This window comes from Carex rostrata, chromosome 3 (genome assembly GCF_964058835.1).
Source record: "Carex rostrata chromosome 3, lpCarRost1.2, whole genome shotgun sequence".
NCBI lineage: Eukaryota > Viridiplantae > Streptophyta > Magnoliopsida > Poales > Cyperaceae > Carex > Carex rostrata.
Window position 1 is genome coordinate 5,469,024 of NC_135920.1, and position 19,366 is coordinate 5,488,389.

At 34.0% G+C, this 19,366-nt stretch overlaps 2 protein-coding genes across 3 annotated transcripts; one reads left to right on the forward strand and one right to left on the reverse strand.

Annotated features, from left to right (window-relative positions):
- The first annotated feature begins 5,302 nt into the window (after window positions 1-5,302).
- LOC144552000 (uncharacterized) lies at window positions 5,303-8,276 on the forward strand. Of its 2 annotated transcripts, XM_078300109.1 has the most exons (4): window positions 5,303-5,760; window positions 5,853-6,171; window positions 7,004-7,501; window positions 7,580-8,276. In XM_078300109.1, the coding sequence occupies exons 3-4, from the start codon at window positions 7,010-7,012 to the stop codon at window positions 7,985-7,987; spliced, it is 900 nt and encodes a 299-aa protein (XP_078156235.1). In that variant the 5' UTR covers window positions 5,303-5,760; window positions 5,853-6,171; window positions 7,004-7,009; the 3' UTR covers window positions 7,988-8,276. The 2 variants fall into 2 exon arrangements, with proteins under 2 accessions (XP_078156235.1, XP_078156236.1); XM_078300110.1 differs by lacking the exons at window positions 7,004-7,501; window positions 7,580-8,276 and having other exon boundaries at window positions 5,853-6,536.
- A 626-nt stretch (window positions 8,277-8,902) lies between these two features.
- Window positions 8,903-12,511, reverse strand: LOC144551098 (zinc transporter 2-like). Its single transcript, XM_078298909.1, has 4 exons — window positions 11,963-12,511; window positions 11,660-11,718; window positions 10,787-10,910; window positions 8,903-9,525 (listed from the first exon to the last, which is right to left on the reverse strand). Exons 1-4 carry the CDS (start codon window positions 12,411-12,413, stop codon window positions 9,131-9,133), a joined length of 1,029 nt encoding a protein of 342 aa, XP_078155035.1. The 5' UTR covers window positions 12,414-12,511; the 3' UTR covers window positions 8,903-9,130.
- Window positions 12,512-19,366: the final 6,855 nt, after the last annotated feature.

The following is a 19,366-nucleotide window of genomic DNA, read 5'->3' on the forward strand; positions in this document are numbered from 1 at the left end:
TAGAAATAGTTGGATATCATGTAAACAATCTGACTTGATTGTTTGTATCCATGTAAAGCCTTAAACATCCACCTAAAAATAAATTAGTGATATAGCCAAGGTGAACATCTCACAACCATTTAAATTTGGTACCTTTTGGTTGAAACCAATAATAGCACTGAATACAAGAACCATTCATGGCAGTACATAAAAGTTGTTTAAAGAAATCTAACCCTTTTTTTTCTAGCTTCCTTTCAATAAACAGTATTGGCTCCTCTTCTGACCAGCACTGGAAACAAAAAAAAATTACAAATTAACATTACTCAAAATAAATTTAGAGTAAAAACATTGCTTCGAATAGTAGATGGGATAATTTAGAGTAAAAACATTGCTACAAATATAAGGGTTATAAAACAATTATAGACTGAAACTAACAAGAGAAAATTAATCTAAATTCAAACTTGGGCAAAATTAGCATGCCATATTTTTACTGAAACTAACAGCAAAACTTGCAATGAAGCCACTGAAGTTTCACAATAATGAACAACCATCATGCATTTTTGGTACCAGTAGAGATTTGATTTGGTCAAACTTGTTTCTTGAGCTGGTACAGTCCTGGTACTGCTTTATCTGAACCAAGGATAGGTCATTTACCATACCCTAGCTGACATGGATCAGTAAATGGTACTGGTACAGAGGTTTTGCTCTACCAGTAACATGAAATTTATGCATTAAGGTCCTCATATAGTTACATTATTGTATCTCACATACTCTTTGACAGAATAGTGGTATGTGAAAGGTCATGAGGCATTGTTTCACTGAGTTCAAGCATAACTCTCTTCTCACTTCAAATATGCACTTAGGTCCTTTTTAAAAGTCATAACATGTCAAAAAGAAAAGTAAATTTCATAATTTGTATAAGGAGATGGTAGTTAAATATCAATCCTTAGAAAATCACTCCTTTACCTTTCTTATTGACATACTGTCATAGAATTTACATTTTTTTTTTAAATTTATATTAGGAGATAATATATAAAGATGCTGTCAAATGAGAGGATGGTAGTTAAACATCAACTTTCCCAGACATTTTTTTTTATATTTCTCAAAATTAAAAATAGACATTTTACTTTATCTCAAAATTAAAAAAAAGAGCCAAAAATATTTACCTCTAAAATCAAAGACGCCGCATGAATGGGTGAAAATCATCCAAGTTGAAGCTATTTTTCGCCCAAGTTGAAGCTACCATCAAAGGAGGCAAACCTATAAAAGTATTTAATTAGTCAGAATAAATTCTTAAAGTTAAATAAAATTCAGGGCAGTACCTAACACCAGTTAAATAAAATTAAACATCTACGTACTGTCTTGTTAACATGATCTCAACAATATATGGTCATCCATCAATGAACTACAAATTAAATATCAATCCATATCTATATATCTTGAATTTGAACAAAATCACATGCAGGTATGAAAAACCAGAAATATAATCTGGACCAATCATTACTCATTAGATTCTAATTGTATTCAGTATATTTGGTGACATATCATATATCTTGTGGTGAATATAAGCAGTTGGTATGAAAAACTAAATTCAGGGCAGTACCTATAGAAGTATTTAATTAGTCTGTGTAGGTCAAGCTCCAAAATATTGAATTGCCCAATCTGCATCAAACAAAAGACAAAATCGATACAAAAATTAAACCCCAATAACAATATTATACCTTCATATAGAAAATTCTACCATTACTGTTTAAGAAAAATATACTTTTATACTGTAGATTAGATTATTTCATAAAAGTAAAATTTTGGTGCTGTTATAAGCAATCAGCAAGGGGTAAAATTTTGGTGCTGATTATGTTATAAGCAAATCGCACAAAAATCTTAAGCAATAGACAAATGAGTCCGAGTGCACTTACAGTTTTAGTTCCATTGATCAACTTTAGTCATTAAGAGATGCTTTTACAAAAAAAGGAATTTCCCTTTGAATATTTATTTTACAAAACAAGGAATTTCCTTTTGTAAAGTTAGCATGACAATGCCTTTTTCAAAAATGAAGCTTCAACAATCAAATTTTGGTGCTATGAGTTCATATTAAAAATACTGGTAAACCGAAACAGATTTCATATTATATATTTTTCTCAATAAATTTGTTTTGAGAAAAAAAAAGGGAAGAAAAATAAAAGAAGCGTCTCCCTAGTAGTGAAACATCACTGAACATTCAGATGCAAATTACCCATTATTTTAATTAAACCACATCAACTGATCTCTCAAAATGACCCTATAGACTATCACAAATACTTTATTTAGTTTAGTCCTTTTACCATAAGACACCTGATTACAGGTAATGTATAGATGCTAATCAAACCATGAGTGATACTGTACCAGTCTTAAGTACAAGGCAAAGTTAGGAAATACCCAACTGGTACCAAAATCCCCATAAAAAGCATTAAAATCACACAGAACATAAAAAAAGTATCTAGGAATTGAAGTTGGTCAAAAAACAGTTAGTAAACATGGAATTTTAAATCTTTAGTTGAGACAGGCAACCAACATGACAGTAATGTAACACCAACCTACTGAGCAACAACTACTGGTACTGAGGGAAAAAAAACTAATAAAGAAGGATGAGATGGTCATGCTTATTGATGGATCATGGGACACACAAAAAAGGGCAGGGATAGGTATCACAGCTTATGCACCGGTACATGGACTGGTACAGTTTCAGTACCGACCGGTACAGGCTAACAATGTGTTTCACTCTGAGGCATTGGCTTTATGGTACGCATTGCAACTGGTATCTAGGTTTATAATGGGTAACACACAACTCAAAGTAGCCTTATACACAGATTGTGCAAATTTGGTTCATGCGATTCAAAAACAAAGAAGCAACTAAAATTTAAAACTGTGAAGTTTCATTCAAAAACAAAGAAGCAACTAAAATTAAAATTCTTCAAAACGTTAACAAAGCAAATACCTGGTTGAGCTTCTTTGCTAATTGCGGAACCCCTATCTCTGATTTCAGTAAAATTCTAGGGGCAGCAGCGGGTTTGAGTGAAGAGGGCGATTGTGCAACTGCAAATCGCAAATGAAAAATCAGGTCTGCAATTTGAGAGGAGCGAATTTGATTGATATATAAAGATAGAAGAGTCGGTTGAATTTGAACTTGCGATGGCGGGACAATTATCTGTCAAATCCATGAGGAGAGATCAAAGAACCAATGTCGTTTGAACTTGCAATGGCGGGACAATTCTTTTCTTTTTTTCAGAGGAGAAATCGAAGAACCAGGCGGTGTTCTCCTATGTGGCGTCGTTGGGAAGAAGAAAAAAAAAAAGCAAAACGCGTCGGGAAGGAAAACGCTTGGAGAAGAAGAAAGTAAACGCGTCGGGAAAGTAAATTAGTGGATACGTTTTTAACTAAACTTAGGTTTTACACACTTACAACATGAAATAGTTGTATAAAATCAAAATTATTTATTAAAGATTGAGATTGAGATATATTTTGATGTGTAGCTGAGATTTATAGAATGAACGGCTTAGATTTTCTCTTGACAGATAGAGGATTGGATCACAAAAAAATATGTGTTGTATTATAGTAGTCAGGATCAAGATATGCGAAAAGGTCCCGGATATAAGTTTTATGATCCCACTAACAGAAATTTTTTTGAGACAAATACAATTAAGTTCTTTGAGGATGTTATGATTCAAGGAGGAAGTACAAATCAAATTGTTTTTGAAGAGAAACATGATTCTCCTATACAAGAGGTGCCAATAACGATACCAATTATAATAAGAATATCTGGAGACTCATTAGGTATCAATAAAACTTGAAAATATATTTTAAAATCACTTGATGAATGATCAATCAATTTGTCAAATACAACAAATCTGATGTCCTGAATTATTTCCACTGATTCTTCTTCGTCCCCCTCATCTGAGGTGTCAATATTCATGAGTCTTTTTGCCTGTTTTAGGGAAGAACCCAAGCGGATTTTGATTCAAATCGACTCATAATTAATCTGCTCCGGACGGTCAAATTATGAACAAATGGTTCATTTTGTACAAGTGTTTCTGGTGGATGTATCATACTGATTCCTATACCATCTATGTAATTTACGCACTTCTGTTGTACAGTTTTTATCTATAAAATTTACTAACTTCATAGTGCGTATTACAAACTTTGAAGCAACATTTCCAAAAAATGTATCACCCATGTACACAACATACACACCAAAAATACAAAAATAAAATAAAATAAAATAACGCACCTAGTTATTTGGGAAATTACAATGGGAATGAACACCATGTTTGGTTGTGGACTAAAGATGAAATAAAGGCTTTAGGCCACTGTTATTCCACCAAACATGGTTTAAACTGACGGGCCTAACATGGAATAACTTAAATTTTAGGCCAACCTAAACAGGCCTAACTTAACCCACCTCCTCAGGTGCCTTAAATTTTGTCTTCAATTTTACTCCACTGGGACCCACTGTCATTGACTCTCAACCATTTCACTCCTCTCTCCTCATTAATCATCATTCACCCATTTCCATTTCTTATTTTCTCACGGAAAAAGAAAGAAGCGCACAAGAAAATGACCAAGTTGAAAACCTAGCCGCCTCCCTCACTTTCGTCTCTACACATGCACAACCCTCTCTGCCGCTGTCTAACTTTCTCCGACTTTCTTCTCTCTGCCGCTTTCTCTAACTTTTCCGACTTTCTTCTCTTCGTACGAAACGGTACGTTGCAATCTCTACTTTTTTCTCTTTTTTAAACTTAATTTAATAAATAGATTTGCCTTTCCTGTGAATTGCCTAGCAACTGGTACAATTATTTTGTCGTAGATCGGCACAATTTGTCTTGACAATTTTGTTGTGTTACGCTGCATCATGATAAGTACAGATGTGCGGCGAGATTGTATTATAAAAATAAAAATTGAACTCGAAGACAAACTGAGCCGGTGAATGATCACATTTTCCAACAAAATACTCGTTGAATTGATCACTCTAGTTGACCCTTATAATAAAAGAAAAAAAATTTGGTTTACTGCTCTGGTAAAAAATATCCATTGAATTTGATCACTCTATCGTAGCTTTAATTCTTCTACTGCTCTGGTAAAAAATAACTAAATTTAATGTAAGTTTCAATTAAATTTCTTCTTGTGTGATATCAGGATCGATATAGATTAGTAAAGCCTAATCCCATTCATTACTGCATCAATTTTTTTTTATTTCTTAGGCTTGCGTGTTCGTATCTGATGCATAAATGCTAAAGTTTTTTTTTCTATTCGTTAGACTAGTGCTTGTTTAAAATCTGTTATTAATTATTATGTTTAATTTTAGATATGAAAATTATTATGTTGAATTTTAGATAGTATTAATTAAGTTCTTCAAAGTATATGTGAATCTGCATTAAATTAGGCATGGATCCTTCAGAGAGTCATTTGGCAAGCCAATCTAAAAAAAGAACACAAAGGACACATAGCCACAACTGGAGCGTTGACCAAACAACAATTATGTTGAATCTACTTAGGGAAGAACAAGTTACACAGAGGGTTACTAGTTAAGGGTCCTTTACGAAGCAGGTCTGGAATAGGTTGGCCCCAATATTGAGCTCTCAATCAGAGCCAAATCGTACCGGTAATGAATTGCAACGTCGTTGGAAAACTCTCAAAGGAGAATTCTATGATTACAAGACTTGTGCTGATAAGAGTGGCTGGGGTTGGGATGCAGTAATGCGTATACCCATTGCTCCTGATGAAAGTTGTTGGGAGGAATTAAAACAGGTATAAAGAACTTCTCAATTCAATAAACAATTTTTTGCTTCAAAATTCAATCATCAGAATATTAAACTGAACCAACTTATATTTTCTTGTAGTTCAATCCGAAGTTGTATAAGTGCAAGTCCAAGTCTTTTCAATGGTACAATGTGATGAATGAATTGTGTGGCTCCAATATTGCCACTGGATAGTATGCAATGAGTGGTGCTGCTTATAACAAACAACTTGAAGATAATATTAGCAAATTCGATAGCTCTGACTCGGATGCTAATGCTGATGCAGTGCAAGAGTTGTCAGATTTTGATATTCGTGCTTTTAGAAACACCACGGGTGAGAATTATAATTTCTCGGTTGAAAATTCTGTTGGTGGTATACCAGTAGATGATTCTCTAGGTGCTGCATCGGGTACTTCATCTGGTAAGAGAACTAGAGAGGGTTCCATTGGAAGGGGGAATGAGGTCTCTTCTAAGGGTAAGAAGTCAAAAAGGGAGCCTAGCCACAGTAACAACAACAATGATAACAATGCATCTATTCTTCTACTTATTGAGGAGTCAAAGGAGCGGCGTATGCTTATGGAGGAAATGAAGAACAAGGGAAAGAAAATTGTCGACAAATTAATCAAAGTGAAAAGGGATCAAGGGTTAAGCAGTCAGAAATTTTATATCTTGCAAGAGATACTAAAAAATGATCTGAGTAAAGAGATTTTCATGGCATGTGAGGGTGATGATCTTATCGAATGGATAAATGAAATGATTACTTATCAGAGCCTCGCAAAGCCTTAATTTCCCTTTAGAATTCATGCTTAGTTTTTGTCATGCAATTCATCTAATTTGGCATTTTGTACTAACTATGAGCCGATTAGATGTTTGCATTATGTTTTAACATCTAATTTAATTATGCATGTCCTTATTATATATGAACCATGCTCGCTGGAGAGCTCTTTTGTACTATGTTATTGTAAAATGCTTTTATTATCAATGTTATCTTAAGACTTTGTTTAAAATTATCTAATTCTGTTATTATATTATGCTTGTTTAAAATCTGTAATTAAAATTATGTGATTCTGCCATTATCGATCTGTCATTATATGCTTGTTTAAAATATGTCATTATATAAATTCTGTCATTATATGTGATTCTATTATATAAATTCTGCCATTATCTATCTGACACTTGTTTTATTTTAAGATACTTGTTTTTTTTTTATTCCCTTTCTGAAAATCTGACAGAAGTGCTTTGATTTGCTGCAGAAATTAATGGAGCTATCGCTGGAAGATATGATGGAGGATGAGATGTTCTTTTCAAGTGCAGTTGACGTTCTAATTTCTGACATGCTTGAAGATGCGAGTGCAGCGTTACATACGAGGAGAATTCAGAATGACAGGCCTTTTTCGGGGTTATATTGTGTGAATGGTATTTTGAATGGTCATCCAGTACAATGCTACAACAGTTATCGGATGTCGACAACAAATTTTCATGTGCTATGCCAAAGAATATCCGACAAGCTCAATACCAGCAGATCAACCATCCAAGAACAGTTGGCAATTTTTCTGGATTGCATCGGTCATGGTGAATCCATGGGAAAAATGGGAGAATACTATCAACACTCCATTGAGTCCATCCACAGAATCTTTAAAGATGTTTTAAAGGCCATTTTGTCTTTGCATAATGATTACATTAAACTACCTGATGCTAGTGCAGATGTGCATACGTTTGTTGGTCCAAACAGTCAAAATTATTTGTTCAAGGTAATTATATTGATAGTTATGTTTATCTCAAAAATATTTTTGTAAAACCTGTCATAACAATTTCAGTATCTATTGTAGGATGCATTGGGTGCAATTGATGGAACTCATATACCGGCTATTGTTAAAAGGAAAAACAGAGAGCGACATCGCAATCGTAAAGGAACTCTATCACAAAATGTTCTAGCTGCATGCTCCTTTGATATGTTGTTTGTGTATTTTGCAGTTGGATGGGAAGGGTCTGCTTCAGACATGAAAGTGTTCCGTTGGGCCATGGAGTACTATCTCACAGACTCAGGTTATGCAAACACATCTAAGTTTATTTGTCCGTACCGGAATCACCAATATCATCTTGCACAATTCAGTCGTCAAAATAGGTCCTCTCGTTATGCTGTCCCTGAAGATTTGTATAACCATCGTCATGCCCAACTTCGAAATGTCATAGAGAGAACATTTGGAGTTTTAAAAATGCGGTTCAAAATTCTATAGCAAATGCCCCGTTACAAGTTTAGAAAACAAGCTTTGGTTGTTGTGGCTTGTTGCATAATTCACAACTTCATAAAAATGCAAAATGCACCGGATCTTTACTTACATGCCTCCACAAATATGGAATTCCCGAATGATAATACATATTCGGTTGATTCAAATGAGGTGCCTGGTTCTACTGAGATGGCTGCTGGAGAAATTGTACGCAATGATATTAAAAATGCTTTATGGAGACAAATGAGGCATAGAAATTAGATTTTCTTAACAGGCGAATGGGATGTTTTTTGTTTGTTTGCCTATGAACTTATTTAGCTGTTGATTTACCTATGAACTTATTTAACTCTTTGCATTATATTTTGGTTGTTACTTAAATTATGTTTGATCTTATGTACTATTTTGTATGAACTTTTATTCTATTGTGAGACTTTTGTAAGATGTTTAATTATGTTTGACTTTATCTATGTTTTTATGTATGTGATTCTGATATTTGATTAGTCATGTTGGCTTAATTATTGGATTGAATCATATTTGTTTATAAGGATTTCTGGATGTTGTAATTTCACAAAAAGAAAAGAAAAATAGTTGGGAGGGGCGGTTCTGTAAAATTTGAGATTTATAATGTTTTTTTGTTGTTGTAATTTATTGTAATGTTTATGACATAAACTTTATAATATGCCATGAAATAATGTATATGACATAAAACTATGAAATAATGTACTATAAAATAATAATTTCATAGTTATGACATAAATTTTGTAATATGCTATAAAAAAAACATTGTTGCAGTAATTAATGTATATATTGGCCCACAAAATAAAAATAAATACTACACAAAATAATACATTACATAGCTGGAGCAGTAATAACTAAATTAAAAAAAAAAACCAAAATAATAATATCATGCTTTAAGCCATCAAATTTATACCAAACAAGGAATAACTTAAATCATATTTAGGAACAACCAAACATAAATAATTTTGATAGGCCTAAGTTGGAATAACCAACTTAGGCCACCTTAACTTTAGTTCACAACCAAACACCACGGAAGGGAATGAAAAAGAGCAAACGAACAGGTATGGGATAAATTGATGAGTTATGCACAAAATCCATTAATTCCCATCAAATTAAAAGGCATCCGAAAAGGGCCTAAGTATCCCAAATCATCACAACTGCAATTACACCGACCCCCAAAACCACAGCCAACCACCGATTTACTGGCACATCAAGCTTTAAAGCCCTTTGAGGCTTGTACCCCTTGGCCAGCAGATGGTTAATCGAGACATAGATAAAAATTCCGCATGCAAAGCCCATCGAGATGGCGTAGATCCAGTCTGCTACGTGGCCCTGTGTGGTGGCATTGATTATGATCCCGATTGCTACTCCAATTGGGGTCGAGATGGCAAAAGCAAAGGCATAGATGGCACAGGAGAGGAGAGGCCTGTTAGGGATCATGCGCAGCAGCGCTATGCCCATAGCAATGGCCGCAAATATCTTGTGCAGGCTTATTGTCCATAGCGCCTTCCATGCATCGCCTTGTGTTTCTGAATACAATATTTCACAGTAAATATTAGTATGCAGTTGATTATGCCATGGAATATTCTGTGTGGCAATGAAGAATCGGTGAAGGCTGTGACCGTTTTTCTTTATGAGAGGAAAACTTAAAATATAGAATACTGAAATAAGAGTAGCATATAACGAGAAATCTCTTAATTTTTTTTTTTCTAAAGGTCAGTTAGCAATAGCTCGCTGACATTTCTATTAAGGTTAAAAATCTGTACATATGTTCTTATTGCAACACACTCCTCTTTTCCTGCCAAATTGAGAAATCTCTAGATCTTAAGAAAGTCTTTTTTTTTGGGGCCCTTTTGTAAGCATGAGTTCTTGTTTTTTACATTTAATTAAGAAAATCAATCCTCTATCATGAATTGAAAGGAAACTAATTGCACAACAACAACAACAACCAAGCCTTTAATCCCAAACAAGTTGGGGTAGGCTAGAATTGAAAGGAAACTAATTGCACAAAAGTGGTAAATTAATGAGTCCAAAAACCACTGTTAAGAGAACAGTGGTTAAACAATTTTTACTTCCGCAAAGGCTATTTTTACTGTGAAAAGATGAATAAAACAACTATGATTGGTAAGAAAAGCGAACATGCATAATTTTAAATTACAAGAAATTTGGCACATTTGGAACAAGAAAGACCCCACATGGATTTAAATCCATCTAACAGCTAGACCCATTATATTGAACAATTCCATCCTGGTCTTAAAAGCTAACAGTTTGAGGCCACTAAACAGCTGCTCCATAAGTCGAATAGTATATACCATCTCGGTCTTTTTTAACCAACAATAATTTAGTGCTCCAAAAGTATGTGGTATATGATGTACCCTTGGCATATGTTGTACATGTTCAACTTTTGATTCAGGACAGTAATTTATCAGATTGGAACCAATTATTAATTGATTTTTGCAAAATGAATGCAAGTGGAAAGTATACCTGGTTTAACTTGCAAAAAGAAGCAACCAGGATGGCGACTTGAGAAGAGAACAATAATGTAAAAATTACTACCCAAATATTTTAGTGGAAAAAGCTGCAAGTGTTAATGTCTTATCTTGACTTGTACCAAATAGGTCGCTTTCAATTCCAAATGAACCACAAAATTAAGTTGCAAACTGACATGAAAGTTTTGAAAGGTGCTTTCACAGTAATACAAATCAAAAGGTGCGGTCTACAGCGAGTTTGACAACGAGCTAGAGAAATACTCTGGTATGATTGATTACCACTGTGACAAATTTGACTCACCAGAAACTCCAATTGCGATCCCTTCAAAAACAGAGTGGAAGCACAGAGCCACAATTAAGAGAATGCTATCCCCCAGCGAACTTGCATTATTGAGTAAAGATGGCACTGCATGTTCATGGACATCCTATATAGAGAAATTAAATTTGAGGAGAACTTTAAATTGGCCATTCAAGCATCATTTTTATTACAGATAGTACAAAAAAGTCATTACAAAATAAGTTGTGGGAGAATAAGAGCAAAAGAGCAATGGCTGTAAAATACCCAAATTTTCAAAATTTTGCATTTAATTTTAAAATTCTGCTATAGAGTGCTGAAGCAAGGTATTAAACTATTACAAAAATTGGTTTAAAAAACAGTTGTTCAGTCTGATTGTATTTGTACCTGCATCTAAGAACTTGGCATTTGAATATTTGTTCTTACATACTACTCAGTTGACAATTTATTACCTAACCAACCAGATGTTTGTGATAAAATTCTAAACTGAAGACGGTTCATTGGAAAAATTAAAGCTTTTCTTAATTGGTGGCTCTGACGCACATTCCCCTCTTTTTCTAATTTTCTTTCAATTTGGTAGAGTCTACTTCAGCAAAAAGATACTCAACAAAGCTGTAATGGTAGTTGAACCAGCCTGCTAGTGTGAACAATAATATATTTTGCACTTGGGCCATCACTCAACTAAAATTTTCTATCCAAACCCCATACTCTTCAGGCTCTAAATAAGACATAACACAGCATAGCATGTTCTCTAAATTTAATAACTTTTTGGAACATTTTGAATGCAACTAAGAGAAGAAGACTTTCTATTGTTTTCTAACATAAAAGCAAGTTCTTCATCTACTAAATTTGTTTATTTTGAAGAAGCTGTAAACTCACCTCAGATTGTTTTGGTATGCGTCCATGCAAATCTTCAAGCTTAGTTTCTTCTAAAGCTCCTGCAATAACATACATTTATATCGAAATTGTTACTTGTAGAGAGCAAAAAGATGTGAGGAAGGAAATATAACCGATTATTTAATAGGGGAAATAAACGGAGCTAAATTTATACGGCAATTTAATCATTAGGAATCAACAAATCAGAGCCAATCTGTCAAAGTATCACAGAAAGTATAGACCATGTGGTCTTTGGCCAAGAACTAGCAACCAGACAAAAGAAAAAAAAATTATTTGTGGCCTGACCTCCATTTCCACTGCCTCCGGGTCTCTCCACATCACGCACGCTCCTTCCACGTGACACGACCATCAAAATCAAGCAATCCGCAAGCATAGTTATCAGGTAACCAACGCATGCCAGCATAAACGCAAAGGGATATCCTTTATCCGTCAAATCCTCAAATGACTGGTTTGAATCGCTCAAGAAATGCATCATTGCTGTGCCAAGGAAAACCCCTCCCGCGAATTGCGTTCCAAAAACGAGAAACGCTTCATTCCACTTGAAAAAATAAGGGGATATGCCGCCGATGAAGGTGGCAAAGAAGGCTATAATCAGGCAGTATACCTTGACAAGGATGAGAGATTTTGATCGGAGGTCCGGCGAGGAGTCGGCGTTGTCGTCGGAATGGCCGGAGTGAGCTGAAGCGGCGGAGAGGAGAAGCTGAGACAAGAGGAGACAGAGAAAGAGACGAGGCATGGTTGCGCCGAGGTGGGGTTGGGTGCATTGTGACAGATGAACAGAGGATTTAAAGAGGTGCGAAGGAGAAGGTTTGAATTTGGCTTTGGACGCATTTGAATGTGGAAAGTTGTACTTATGTACTACACAAAAACTTGGGTGGATGACCTGCGGGCGGGAGGCGCGAGAAAAATTACTAGGTAGAACAAGTCCATTAGACCATATTGCACGAGCTCCCTATTTCACTCGAAAATTCCTTTCTCGTCGAGCACAACTAGTGCAGCTCAAATATCTACGAGGTTCCCGAAAACATGGAACTCAGAAAAAAAGAAATATGTAACGAATCAGTTGATCGATGGTCTGTAAAAACTAACCCGCTTCACGAAATTATTTTTTATAAATAAAGACAAATGCTAGTACTATACTACTATTTTTTTTTTTACTATCAGAGTGACGAAAGCATTGTACGAATAATATTACTAAATGGACCAAATCATTCTAGGAGACCAATCCCCAGTCCCCACCTGCGGCTGGAATGGGAAATTTTTTATTGATAGAAATTAATAAAAAAGTTGAAAGAGAAATAAAAAGAGTACATAAATTATAATATTAATAGAATGATTGGTATAAATTTTATCGATCCTAAAATTTAAAAGAGTTTAGATCGGTAAGAGTTTTATCGATCTAAACATTGAAATATTTTGTAGCCATCGGTAATTGGTCCATGATGAAAGTCTTTATTCATGTGATGTCAATGCATGCCATGCATTGGTCCATATGTACATTTTGAAAGTTCTCAAAATGAAATGATTGGTTGAAGGTTTTGATAGGTAATTTGTTTACCGATACAAACAATATTTTAATATAACAAAAGAGATTCTTACCGGTCAATGTTTGAATGTATATAATATTATTTTAATATAAAATCGACTACAAAAGAGATTCTTACCGATAGAAGCAATCATTTTATATTAAAATGTTTGAATGTTTAGATCGGTAAAACTCTTACCGATCTAAACTCTTTTAAATTTTAGGATCGGTAAAATTTATACCGATCTTTCTATCAATATTACAATTCATGTACTCTTTCTATTTCTCTTTCAACTTTTTTATTAATTTCTATCAATAAAAAATTTCCGCTGGAATGGCTGGGGGAGTGCGTGCGTATGATATCTCATATTTTGCGTGACCGACGTGTCCGGTGTCTATTCGGGGGTGATGTAGGGGCCCTGTATTATTTGAGCTTTGAGCTTTGAGCTTTGAGATTCGCGCAGAACGTATTGTAACAGTTGAGATTTTTCAAAAAGTCACGCAAAATATGAGATATCTTAGAGGATGCGAATTCTGAGCGAGTCTTGTTTGCATTAATATGAGTGTTGTAAATAACGGTATGCGATCACCAGACAGACGGGGTACCGTCAAGCGATTAATCGGTATGCGGCCGATTAATCAGAATTATGCAGACAATTTAACATTTTTATTAAATTTATGTATATATATCATAATTTATTTAACTCATTAAACTTATCAAATAAACTTAATTTAACTTAATTTCATTATTATAATATGACACTACGTTTATTTTTTCTTAACGCATAGGCACTTTACATGTGTAAATAACACATTTATTTAATGAAAAGTAAATTCAAGAGTTAAACTTTTTTCAAATACTAATAACATATCAAGTGAAATAAATGAAACATTCCAACATAAAATTATTAAATTTAGTTTATGATAACAGTTTAGTTTCATAAATGAATATGTCGTCCTAATTGAAAAAATTATATTAGTAATTACTAAGAAAAATATAGGATAAATAAATAGAAGAAGAATTAATCAATTTTAAAGTAAGTAAGAAGAAAAAACATATATAAAAAATATTGAATGTATGTCCAAGCACAAATAAAACTACAATACGTGATTTATAAAACTTATATTCACACACTATCACATAAAAAAAATGTGAAAAAAATATTTACTGAAATAAATTGAAATAAATAGAAATAAACGGGAATAAACGAAAATAAACAGACGATTAAACGGTAAAACGGACTATTAGATTAATCGGAAAAAATGGCCGATTAATCGTTTTTATTCGCAAACAAGTATCCGTTAAGTGTATTCGTAACGGTTTGACCGCCGTTAACAATTAAACGGTCAATTAAACGGCCATTAAGTCCGTTTTTTACAACACTGATTAATATTATTATTATTAGGTGAAATGGAGCCCACAAATCGGGAGATATCTTGTACGGCACGTCGGAATAGACCCGGTGCAAATTTGGCGTGAAGTACAATGAGAGAAATAGGACTATAGGAGGCAAGTAGATCGTACAAACTCGTTGAGAGTTGGACTTCACGTCGATAAGAGTTGTCGAAAGCATTGTATGAATAATATTACTAAATGAACCAAATCGTTCTAGGAGACCAATCCCAGTCCCCACCTGCGGCTGGAATGGCTGGGGGAGTTGAAAATAAATCTGCTGCAATCCGAATTTCAGTAACAGTAATTCTGAAATTTTGGTTTCTTAAAATTCAGTCGTTCAATTTTTTCTGTACATGTATCTCTAAATAATTAGTTTTTCTGTGCACGAATCTTGAAACAAATTAACAGTTGGATTTGGAAAAACAAGGATTGTAGGCTACTATTCACGTGTAAGAATTGCAGCAGATTCAGATCCAGAGGAGTCTTGTTTGCATTATTACGAATAATATTACTAAATGGACCAAATTGTTTTTCCTAAATATAGATTTCACCACATCCTACCTCTATTTTGATATTGATTGATTGATTTTTTTATTAACAAAAAAATCGGTGATATTTGGGTCAAAAGTGGATGAGCTGAAGCCACGGGTGCAAACGGGTTGGATATTATCCGATCGTATCTGATTCCGTATTCGAAAATTTAATACGGATATCCGATATCCGAATATTCGTGCGGATACGGATACGGATATGGTTTTAAATTTTAATTATCCGTATTCGAATAGTATATATATATTATATAATTTAATATATATTTTGAAAAAAATTATGTTATTTACTATTGTAAAAAGTGGATATCCGTATCCGTATCCGGTTAATATCCGATCCGTATCCATATCCGTATCCGTCTAATATCCGATCCGTATCCGTATTCGGAAAATAAAAACGGATACGGATATGGTTTTACCACTATCCGATCCGTATCCAATCCGTTTGCACCCCTAGCTGAAGCTAAAGTTGGGTCCAAATTAGAATATGAGAATATGAGGTGTACGAGTATGATGTTAGAGCAGCGAGACAAATTCGTGATTTAAATTTTTTTTAATTTGATGTATCTGAATCGTTTAGATAATAGAGATGATTTGAAATAATTATTTTTCATTCTAGATATTATATTGAAATATTAATATTTTATTACAATAGATATAAATCTTCATAAATTTAATTAATAATATTGACTTAATAATGTGTTCTTCAGCAACCTGGAATACATAATCAGAAAATAAGAATTAAATCTGCATTGAGAATTAAGTCGTATGGATTAGAAAATTGCTAGCAAGTGAAAAGAAAAAAATAAGGAATGAAAGAGAGATTATATAGTGCTTAATCTGTCTAGCTAGAATGCATAATACAAAGGCTGGTTGAGACTTATATAATAACGTGTTAAGTTTTTGGCGCCTAATTTGTTTATATTTGAATTAGTTTTTTTTTTTTGAAAGCCTGACACACTACAGCACATCACACCATCAGCAACCGGTGAAATCTCCGGTCGCTGATGCCAAAACCAATCGCTGATATCCAAAATTAGTCGCTAATGCTTGTCCGATGACGTCATCGGTCGCTGAACAACATCATCCCAGTCGCTGATGACTTTTCAGCGACCGATTTTTTTTGTCAGTGTTGATTTTTGCTGACATCATGTAAAGGCATCAGCAACCGGCGAAACCGGTCGCTGATGTCCAGAGTATCAACGACCAAAATAATTGGTCGTTGATACTCTTCTGTCAGTTTTTTTGGTTATTTACTTTTCCCGCATTTAATTGGTACTATTTTTGTGATCCAAAAATCATCTCAATATTATGTTCTAAAATCCTTTATCACATCAAATCAATACTAAACTTCAAGAATCATTCCCTTCATCACATCAAATATTTTAGTTTTAACTTTTCGGATCTATATAGAATTGCTGTTTCATTCCATTTCCAAAATTGAACAAGAAAAAATAAGATAAAAGCTAAAACAGAATCATCACATTAATCTAAACCAGCCACGTACCAGTACATCATCTAGCAAGAGACCACATCACCAATTTCATTTTTCTTAGAAAGTTACTAATCCAAAAAACATAAATAGAAGAAGAATAGTCAAAGATTATTGTACTAAAATGGGCCTTGAACAAAAAAGCTACTCATTTTGTCCCAGGAGCCGCAGTGCTTGATACCTTGTGTGATTCCACTTCAGAGCATGCCCTTATCACTGCCTCATTCTGCAATGCAAAATTTCAAGTTGAAAGGTATTGTTATTGCTAGTTGAAAGGTAACTTGAGACGCTAGCTTTCAAGTCCTAGTCAGATGACAAATGGAAGAGTTGACATGCAGCAATTAAAGGTTTGTGTAAAAGTAAGCCAACGGACTTTAATATATGCACATAAAATTAAGAGTTGTATACCTCTCTTTGACATAGTTGGAGTTGGAGAAATAGATAGTTGAATCGACCCTCACAGTTAAAACTCCTGAAATTTTAGTTGCTTCCGGATATTGCTCAATGCTCCTAATTATAGGGCTGTCCTTGGTCTTGTTACTTGAATAAGTATCTTAGCTAGTGATATTGCAACCTATAAAAAATTCTAAAAATAATTAGTTCCGATTAAAAACATAATCAGAATATGGTTATATAGTCAAATTTATGAAGGATAAAGATGAAAAGATTGCATTTGGTTTATTTTAGACTGGCACTGCTCCTGTCCTCATTTCTAACAACACTTGTATTTATTTTAGACTCTTATTCATAGTCCTGTAATCAAACCATTAGCATAGTTTTGTAATGTATATGAAATCTGAGTCATATAGTTATACCGCCATGAGTAGGCCAATCTCAACCGAAGCAAATACAACTCCGAAAAAGCCCCCATGCATGATCCATGCAATAAAATCCAACTTGTCAACTTTCCATATGAGGAATCAGTTGAAAGTCTTTTTAACTTTCTGTAATTGGTGAAAGCCCTCGTTCAAAAAGATCACCGTCTAAGTATAATTTAGGTTATGGCTCCAATAATCACAAGTCCTAGTCAGATGACAGACCTTTAACTTGTTTACCATCTAAGTATAATTTAGGTTATGGCTCCAATAATCACAAGTCCTAGTCAGATGACAAACCTTTAACTTGTCTACCATCTAAGTATAATTTAGGTTATGGCTCCAATAATCTCAAGTTGAGGTGATTCCATGTCAGAATTTGTGGTTTCGAGATTTTAACAAGGCAAAAGACAAGTTCTAAAATTTATAGGCAATGTATTTTATCCTGCCTCTCTTCCATCAATTCCTCAGTGTTGGAATTTATTTTATGCAGAACCGTGTTGCATATATAAACCCTAAATTGCCATGATCCTCTAGTGAACCATAATTTGAAATTTAAAGTTACCTTGATCGGTAGTCATGGTCTTCCAGAGATGCACAATCACCGTTGATCACCGGAAGCCTTTAGAATTCTAAGTAATCCCTCTCAAGTCTGATGGAGAGAGCGAGAGAGACGGTAGTGACAACGTTCTCTTTCACACAAGGAGAGATACCCAATGCCCAATTCAAGTTCTGAACTTAAACTCCTCTTCTTAATTACTCTATATTAATCTCTATATTAATCTTTTTTCAGTTTTCTTTAGAGAGAGTAGAGAGAACAAAAAAGAAAAGAAAAAAAAAAAGACGTGACAGATTTATTAAAAGGACACGGATCCCTTTTAATGAGCCGTATATATATATAGGGGATAAAGACCCAATCATGATTTATCCAAAAGGATAGGCGCCTCTTAACAGAAATTATTTATATAATTAATTAATTTGAATCTGTAACCTATTTTCTTATTGGATCTTTAGTGGGTTTGAATTCAAAACTTGTCTTATTGAGTATTTCTTTATTTACGGAACATTGTCATATTTGATTGTGTTCCCCAGGGACCAATAGCATAATTGTATTATTACCAAACTTTATATAATTTAGACCATCACTAAATCATAAAATTATTAATACGCGTTCTACACATTAAAGACCCCACTTCTCATGACACATATTGAACCCGATAAATAATACTTAATTTGATCACTTCATAACGGGTCTAATTTTGACAGTCTATTAGTCAATATATATTTATATTACATATAAGCCCACATATGTTGTAATTAATTGAAATTAATTCCAACACTCTGTTCGGGTACGATTTTCTTAATTCCAACACCCTGTGACAGTCTATTAGGGTTATTTGCAAAATCGTACCCTGTGTGAGATCGAGATCAAGAGACTCTGTTCTTGTTCGACGGGATCGATCTAGAGACCCTGTGCAACGAGATCAAGACCCTCTTCTTGTTCGACGGCATTAGGCAAGTACTTGTCATATTGAACTTAAAAAATCGAAAATATCAATTCATAGTATGGACCAATCCGTGCTATGCATAGTAGCATAGTCTCACTCACTCTTAAGAAAAAAACTAGAACAAAAGCTCAGTTTATGTTTCTGTCAGATATTAAGTGAAATTATACAAATTAGTCTCTGGTTTTGTTTTATTTATATTTGTGAAGTCATGCAAGCTCATGGCAGTAAGCTAAGCTCCCATTGTGAAATCAAGTTCACATATATTATCCCTGCTTTTATTTATATCTTTTTATATACATAACTTTGTCTTTATGCTTATCTACATATTTATTTTGCCAAAAATCAAGTTTGTAGTCTTCAAGTATTGAGAATCACAAGGCAACCATGCCTTTTTTTCAATTTTAA